General features: G+C 33.5%; 1 protein-coding gene across 1 annotated transcript; it reads left to right on the top strand.

Moving 5' to 3' along the window:
- The first annotated feature begins 8,636 nt into the window (after positions 1–8,636).
- LOC145131067 (uncharacterized) lies at positions 8,637–9,077 on the top strand. Its single transcript, XM_079065805.1, has one exon. It carries the CDS (start codon positions 8,637–8,639, stop codon positions 9,075–9,077), a length of 441 nt encoding a protein of 146 aa, XP_078921931.1.
- Positions 9,078–9,589: the final 512 nt, after the last annotated feature.

The following is a 9,589-nucleotide window of genomic DNA, read 5'->3' on the forward strand; positions in this document are numbered from 1 at the left end:
AACACGGACGTTACATTTGCGTCTCACCAATGGATAACAGAAGGAGTCGATTGTTTTTTTTAATGTATGTGTGTAGGAACGGACGCAAGGAGAAACATGTCAAGAAGTTAAAATAACAATTTCAACCTCAAAGCATGACTCAAAGTACATTGCTTTTATAGGAAAACCAAAGTACATTGCTAAAAGAGGGAACACCATTAAAGTGTCACTCCCCGACCAACGACGGAAAATGTCGGACTCACGACGTTATAAATTGGATCATAGTTAGCCACATATGTTGAACACTTGAATTACGATAATTACTATATTATAGACTTTTAAATTTGGAAACGGAAACATTGCAATACTTTAAACGTTAGCAATAAGAAAAACATGTCACGGTTATTTATAAGTAAGGAAATATAATTTCCATAGCACTGGTGTCCTGCCTTCGGCTTCTTAGTTACCTGAAAATACACACATTTTAAAAATACGTCAACAAAATATGTTGGTGAGTTTCATAGGTTTTGACGCCGAGAGTTTTATAAAAATGCAATTTTTATAAATGTAAGAAGGATACACAAAGAATTATTCATTCTTATAGTTCTAAATAAATATAGATTAGATGAACTTATTTTTCTTGAATCGTTATAAAAATCAAAGTAAATATTACTTATAATACATAAGTAAAGATTTACATATTTTTGAGAAGGGAACTACTAACTATTTATTTTACGTAAATAAATAATATCATAAAATAATATCACCAATACATACCGTTTTGATTTATATTAGTATTTTGGTAATGGATTGTAGGGTTATGTAGAGTTTAATAACCAAGCTATATGACTTGTATCCGCCTCTGTTAAATATAAAATAGTTCCAACGACGCTTCATCAATGTTAAAAACAATTAGACAAAATAAGAAGTTATCGTCCGTTTTGTCTCGTCATACGAAGGTTGTAGCTAGCAACCGTAGACGGGGTGTCAACCAGTATTGATCTATACACAACATTCTCCCTTATTGGGGATTAACGGTTATTACAGAGGTCTTCACTAAGTATGTGTTCTTAGTTTGATGAAAAGTATTTTTGTTCACAATTCTTTAGTTATTCAGGGTTGGAGACTTTTAGTTATAAAGTTTATTTAACTTTGAACAATAACTTATAATAGTTTTCCAGAGAATTTCGGGCAGGCTATATAAACCTAATAGTTTATAATAAAAGCTAGAAATATAACAAATATTCTAGTAAACGATTTTTAACGTTTCATAACATGACAATATTAAATATGTACTAAACTATTATAATATACGGTTTTCATAGCATTTCCTTTTGTCTAGAAATATTTTAAACGAAATATTATGTATAACTATCATAATAGTCTAAATATTTACACATTCTTCACAACTTTTATAAAATGCTCATGTATCAATGAAATAAAGATCATTTCTATGTCTTAAAGACGTTCCATATTAGTTTTTCCCCGTAAAAATGCTTTTTCTTAAACATCTAGTATTTTTACATTTAAGATTTTATGACATGGTCACATACACATATAGTTATACATCATTGTTCTTGAAATATAACAATAATCCACATATTGTAACATAATAGTCTTTTTATATGATATATATACATTTATATCTTTAGATGTCATTTTAAATAGAATTTACCATAAAATGATCTTTTAAATATATTTTTGGTAATAATAACAACATTTTATTTGCTACTATCTCAACTATACTTTAAGATAGCATGTAGAATACGACTTTTAAACTTGCAAATATAAGTTTATAACGACATAAAAGTGTGGAGTGATACAATACTTGTAAATAAAGTCTATATGATATGTAAATCAGTAAATGTCATAGAAAGATCATAGATGACATGTAAGTAAATAATATGACATAATTATTATAAACTCAAATATTCAAAACTTAAACTAGTAATACCATATATTTGTGTGTATCTCTTGCTGCCTTCCTTTGATGCTGGAACCGAGAGCAAAAAGAAAAAAAATGGAGATGATGTAGAGGATTTTCGAGAATGAGAGAGTGTAGAGAGGGAGGATGGTGAGGAAATAACTGTGTAGGTTCTTAAGAGGATATGGATTGATTAAACATATTTCTTAAAATCTTCATTTGGATACAATTGTACCAATGTGAATCCATTGTAAGATATGAGAGTACAATTGAGTAATCCCCAAGATAATCTTGTGTGTGTGTATAGTGAGAGAGATATCGAAAGATAATGTTGTGTGTGTATAGGGAGAGAGATATCGAGTAAGAAGAGGTAAGAGTGAATATTATTTAATATTTTGATAGATATAGATAGGCTAGGTACTTCGGATTTCCATATATTTTGTTGTACTAACTCATATTGTGAGAGTCAGTGTGTGTGGAGGTAACTACCGGTGAATATCAAGAATGTAACAACAGGTGAATATCAAGAATGTACTTCATGAATCTTTCATTATTCATTTAGCATTTTTCTTTATGATTTGAGCATATTATATATATATATATATATATATATATATATATATATATATATATATATATATATATATATATATATATATATATATATATATATATATATATATTCGAAAAATTCTAAAAGAAATGGAAGAGATTTCATGCTTGTGTGTAGTTATGATGATAGATATTGAATTATATATACATATAATGCTTATATACTTATACATTATATATATAAAAAAATATTTATACAATCGATTGAGTTCTTATAGAAGTGCAATTTGTTTAATTACTTGAATATTAGTACAATTTCATGACATATATGTACATATATGATATTTGTTTATTAAATACATGAAGTATACTATCATACGTATATAGTTACATATATTATATTTTAATAAAAATGTCATTGTTTTCCGTCGTCTATATTCACAATAAACGAAATTTAACGTCTTGCAATATCTTATGTGTATGAGTGTATCCATTGTTAAGAGTGTATCCGAAAATGTTTTCCTATAGACGTCTATATTCAAGTTTTGTTTTCGTTGCTTCTACTTGTTTGATTTCGCTTCATGCTAAAGTATTGTAAACTAGAAATCAAATTTATAGATTTAAACCCAAGTACAATGGACTAAATCGCTAATAGTTAAAACAAATGACTTAATTTGTTCCTTAGAATAATAGTAAACATATAATAGTTTTTATTAGAATTACATCTATGGTGGTTGACCGGAAACTTCTTGGTCCGTTTTTTACCAATTGTTACATTCTCCCCCTGTTAAAAGAATTGTCCCGAAATTCAACTTGAAGATGGGATGTCTTTAAACAATTGGGGATATTTTTGTTTCATTAAATCTTCATATTCCCAGTAAACTCTGGCCCTCTTTGAGAGTTCCAACACACTTTAATGATAGGGATACAACTTTGCTTTAATCGTTTAACTTCTTAGTCCATGATTTCCACAGATTCTTCGATGAAGTGGAGTTCTGTGTTTATTTGAATTTCTTAGAGTGGAATTGCATGAGTTTCATCAGAAAAACATGTCTTAAGGTTCGATATATGGAATACATCGTGTACCTTGCTTAACTCTTGAGGCAGTTTTAATCAGTATGCAAAAAGGTCGATTCTATCGAGGATCTCGAAAGGTTCTATGTATCTTGGGTTCAATTTGCCTCGTTTTCCAAACCGGATCATGCCCTTTCAAGGGCAGACTTTCAGCATAACTCTATCCCCCACTTGAAATTCCAACGATTTATGTCTTACATCAGTATAGCTTTTCTTATGATCACGTGCGGTCTTGATTCCTTCTTTTATTTGCACGATTTTCTGTGTGGTCTTGTGGATTATTTCCAGACCTGCGTGTAGTGTATCTCCCGTATTCTTTCTGGCTAATTGCGTATCTCCTACCTCTTCTCAACATAATGGGGACCTACATTTTCGTCCATATAAGGCCTCAAATGGAGGAGCCTTTATTCTCATATGGTAGCTATTATTGTATGATAACTCAATGAGTGGTAAATGGGTATCCCCAGAGTTACCAAAATCAATTACACATGAATGTAGCATATCTTCTAAAGTCTGAATGGTTCTTTCACTTTGACCATCAGTTTGTGGATGATAATCTGTGCTCATATCCAACCGAGTTACCAATTATTTCTGTAATGATTGCCAGAACCTTGAAGTAAATCTACTATCCCTGTCAGATATTATATAAATTGGCACTCTGTGAAGTCTGACAATTTCCTTGAGGTAAGTTCTTGTCAGCTTCTCCATCTTGTATGTTTCCTTGATTGGTAGGAAGTGGGTGGACTTTGTTAATCTATCAACCGCTACCCAGATAGTGTCATAACCACTAGGGGTCTTAGGTAGTTTCGTGATAAAATCCATAGCAATTTCTTCCCACTTCCACTCGGGAATTTTGGGTTGTTGGAGTAATCTCGAGGGATTTTGATGTTTTGCCTTGACTTTAGAACAAGTCAGACAGTTGCCCATATAAGTGGTAACCTCCGCTTTCATATTAGGCCAACAATACAATTTCTTCAAGTCTATGTACATTTTGTCTGAACCTGGGTGCACCGAATATCTTGTTTTATGAGGTTCGTCCTGGACTAAGTTCCAGATTTCACCAAATTTTGGTGTCCAGATCCTGTTCATGAAATAACACATCCCATCTTCCTTAAAGTTAAAGTGTTTATCCATTCCTCTCAAAGCTTCATATGAAATGTTTCCTTCTTTCATTTCTTTGAGTTGAGCTTCTCTTATTTGTACATTAAGATTAGACTGGATAGTCATGGTTAGTGCTTTCAACCTTCTTGGTTTTACATGTTCCTTGCGACTTAATGTATCTGCTACAACATTTACCTTGTCGGGATGATAACAAATTTCACTTTCATAATCATTCAGTAAGTCCACCCATCTTCGCTGTCTCATGTTCAGCTCTTTTTGACTGAAAATATGTTGAAGACTTTTGTGGTCGGTAAAAATAGTACATTTAGTACCATACAAATAATGTCTCCAGATTTTCAGGGCGAATACTATTGCTCTTAGCTCAAGGTTGTGGGTCGTATAATTCACTTTGTGTACCTAGAGCTGTCTAGATGCATACACAATCACCTTTTCTCTTTGCATTAAAATGCAACTCAATCCTTAGTGAGACGCATTGCAGTATATGACGAAGTCCTCTGTCCCTTCTGGGAGAGATAGGATAGGAGTGCTGCACAACATGTTTTTCAATCTCTGGAATGCAGCTTCCTGTTTATCTTCCTAATTGAACTTTGCTTCCTTCTAGGGTAATGCAGTGAGAGGCTTAGCTATTGATATGTGTATATTTAACTATGTATTTAATGCATATTCTAATACTTTTAGCTACAATTATATTTATGTTGGAACAAAATATGCTTATTATATTTGAAATATGTTTTGTAGCAGTGAAGACTTGCTTGGGATGAAAAGGAAGCAAACGAGGAGCTTGAAGCAGGAAACGGGGGCTAAAACAAAAGGAGAAGACTTGAAGACTGAAGACCACGTCGTGGTGATCTCCAGCACGACGTGGTGAATGGAAGGTTTGCGACCATCAGAGATGACTTGGATAATATGAGATTTATTCGAGGACCATGTCGTGGTCGCTGTCGACCACGACGTGGTGATAAGATTTTGGCAATTTAAAAAACCCAAACATTAGGTCGAATCTAAAAGCATGTGATCGGTTTTCTGAGGAGAATTATGACTGAAAACCCTTGGAAACCTAGAAGAAGATCGAAAATCAAGTGGTGCTCAAGGATTGAAGAAAATTTAGAAGAATTCCACATTGATCTAGTTGGTTTTCTAATCATTACTTATGTCTAGTTTATTTTATATGGATTTTATGTGTTTTTCTGCTACAATGAGAGGCTAAATACCTTTACTTCTATTTGGTGAAGATGAAATTTATCCATATGTGTTGATTTCAATATTTGGATGATTATTAATGATTTTACTTGTGCTTGATAATCCAAACCCTATCATGTTTAGTTCTAGTTTATATTGCTTATAAATCGGATTATGTGTGATAATTAATCATATTAATTGCATGAATTTGTCTCCTAATTGTTTATGATCATTAAATAATTAGAGCTAGGATTAATCACATATTAGATTAAGTTATTAAAGCTAGTAACTTTAAATGTGTTAGAAAGCTTAATTAATCTTAATTTGTGTTTGGTTGCTTAACTTGATCATAGGAAAGTAACTACTATCTTTCATAGTCCAATTTATGCTTATTATCGATTTGGTGTTTAACTTGATCATGATCATTGCTTGGTAATTCATGAATTGGTAGGCCTTGATATTTGATCATAATAGCTAGTTACAAATTGGTAATCAATATAATCCATCCATTAGAAATCAACCATAGGAGAAGGTGAAATCGAATCTAAGCAGAAGTATTCTTTTACTTCATGAAGTTAATTTGTTTTCTTTGCTTACTTAATTGTTAGTTGATATTAAGTTTTTCTGATCTTGCAAAATCAGTAAAAACCACCCAATCAAAGTTTGTTTCTTAGTTTAATTAGAAGTAATTAGTTTTAACTGAATTCCGTTCCCTGTGATCGACACTCGACTTACTTGAGCTATTCTATAACCCGACGAGGTACACTGCCTATAAGTAGATAATTTAGCTAATTAGTTAGGTTTATAAATTTAAATCTAGATAGCTATACAAAGTGCACATCAAGTTTTTGGCGTCGTTTCCGAGAAACGGTTTATTTGATTTATCGTTTAATTGATTTTAGTTATTCGACCTCTTTTGTGGGGTAAAAACCGCAAAAAGTTACTTTGTTTGCATTGGTTTATTTTATTTTTCTCTCTGAGGTGCAACCACGTCGTGGTCGTATTCACCACATCGTGGTCTTGTCTCAGTTAATATTTAGTTTAGTGATTTTTATTCTTTTTACACGTTTGTGTTTTGTTTTGTTTTGATTTCAGTGATTTATGACCCGAGAATCTAAAAATCCAATAGTTCCACCACTTCAAGATCCAGAATCAGCTTTTCACAAAAAGAAGAACAAGAAAGTCAATAAGTGAACAAGAACTTTTCAATCGGACAAGGGCTTTGAAAGTTTCTACAGGACTCCTGATAAGAAGGGAATTGGATACGAGCCAACAATACTACATAAGAAAGTTTAGACGAGGAAGAGAAAAAGAGGGAGGTTGAAGAGATGACGGATATCACGTGAATGAGGATGGGAGATTACAACAAGAGGATATGTGAAGAACACAGACCAGGTCTTGTCCCACCCGAGATAGCAGTTGAAAGAAGTTTTGAGCTCAAATGGCATATTCTATCGATGCTCAAGGATATACCTTTCATTGGGAAAGAATATGAAGATGCTTTCAGCATATTGATGAAGTAAAGTACAATGCAAACTACTTCAATGTTCCTAATGTGCCAAGAAAATCCATGTTACTTAGGATTCTCCCGGTGACATTTACTGGCGACGCCAAGGTTTGGTTGAAGTCACTTGCGCCCGAATCAATTACTATGTGGTACAATCTTCGTGATGATTTTATTAAGAAATTTAGTCCACCTTCAAAGATCTCAAAGCTCAAAAAGAAGATTTCTAATTTGCAACAAGAGGTTGGAGAGTCATTGTCCTCAACATGACCTTAATGGCCAACAAGAAGTGTCCATTTTCTATGATGGAGTGAATGTCACAACAATAAAACTTCTTGACTCTCAAGGGCCTATGATGAAGAAGGAGCCGTAAACTATTAAGGAATTGATTGAAGAGTTTGAAAAGCACTCAGGTGAGTACCACAACCCACGAGAGGATGTCACCAGAGGTAAAGTAGATGGAGGGAACGAAAACATGGCTGTGGTTTTGGTAAAGTTAGAAAATATGGATATGCAAATAACAAAATAGGATCAATCAATCCATCCCATAAGAATTGGGTGTGATAATTGTAGTGGACCACATTTGACCAATGATTGTGATCTTGATGATAATGGTAACCGAAAAGAACAAGTTTTCTATTCAAGTGGTGATAAGTATGATGAAGATTGGAGGAAGCCCAAAAAGGAGTGGTTGCCATATGAAGAGTGCAAAAAATAAAAATAAAATGAGAAATATAGACAAACCGGTCGAGTCTTTTACTAAAAAGAGCAACCACCACCCGAAAATAAGGTGGATTTTGAGTCAATACTTCATAGGTTTATGGAAGCCTCAAAAAAGAGACATCATACTACTAATCCTAATGTAAAAAATCATCAAGATTCCATCAAGAACATAGAGACTCAACTTGGGCAACTAACAACACTTGTTAATGAGAGAATAACACCTAGAAATCAAGTCCAAAAATCAAAACCTCATGTAATGGCAATCTACATCGAAGAAGAAGTTCATTTTGAGCCATTTATGCCCCATGAAACAGTTAGTATGTAGCCTGATTCATATTTAGAAGAAGAGAAGCACGCAGCTAAAAACGCAAAATGTTGATCGCACTCTGATGATTAACCATGTCATGATGCTTCTACACGTCGTGGTCATGGGATGACAAAAAAATTTCACCTCTTAATTTGTATCAACCTCCTTTTCCGTTCCCGTCTCAAGCACTCAAGCATTCTCTGGAGCCGAAACAAAAGAAGTTTATAGAACAACTACTCTCACTCTCGATAAACGCCCCATTCCTCAAGTCCATGGATAAACTTCCAAAGTTTGCAAAATATGTTATGACTAATAGGAAGGAGTTGGAAAAAGCATCAACCATAGTGCTTAATGAGTTATGTTCAGCTAAAATCATCAATGGATTGCCAATCAAGATGGCAGATCCAGGCCAACTAACTTTACCTTGTGAATTTGGCAACTCCACTTCTATAAATGCTTTAGCCGATTCGGGGGAAAGAATCAACATTATGCCATATTCTTTCTATAAAAAGCTCGGTTTACCAAGGTTCCAAGACACGAGTATGACCATTCGAATGGCGAATGACTCGATCACTTACCCTCGAGGAATCATTGAAGACTTGTTAGTGAAGGTGGGAAATTTTGTTTTTCCGGTTGACTTTGTGGTTCTCGACATGAAAGAAGATGAAGACCCTTCCCATAATTTTGGGAAGACCATTCTTCAGTACCGCTAGAGCTCTAGTTGATATCCACGTCTCAAAATTCACACTTCGTGTAGAAGATGAAGCAATTACTTTTAAAATGAGTCCAAAAGTGCGTCATGAAAACCCAAAAGATGAAGTGTCAAAGATGGATGATATGGAAGAAGACCTTAATGAGCTAGAAGAAATTGAACAGATGATGGAAGAAGAGTTGAAGGTTTGGAAGAAGCCTAATATTGAAAATTTCAAATGTTCTAAACCAAAAGCTTCAGTTCCCATGACATTTGAGGTGACCACAATTACTACACCTAAGGTTCAAGTGGAAAAAGTAATTGATGAAATAGAAGATGACTTATATGAAGAAGTTGAGATAATTGATGAAGACATGGGTGGAGAATTAGAGGAGCCTATAATGGTCAATATGGAGTTAGACAAGGAAGGTCCTAAAGCATATGACAAGAAGAGTGCAAAGGTGAAAAGCATGACAAAGGGGTAAACGTAAGTATGAAAAAAGTTCCAAGAAAAAGACGAAGGAAAAATCAAAG

The sequence above is a fragment of the Lactuca virosa genome, chromosome 8 (genome assembly GCF_052849685.1).
Source record: "Lactuca virosa cultivar CGN04683 chromosome 8, Lactuca_virosa_CGN04683_v6, whole genome shotgun sequence".
NCBI lineage: Eukaryota > Viridiplantae > Streptophyta > Magnoliopsida > Asterales > Asteraceae > Lactuca > Lactuca virosa.

Bases quoted from the DNA above. Each gene is read 5' to 3' on its own strand.
- LOC145131067 (XM_079065805.1), top strand. From the start codon at position 8,637: ATGGATAAACTTCCAAAGTTTGCAAAATATGTTATGACTAATAGGAAG.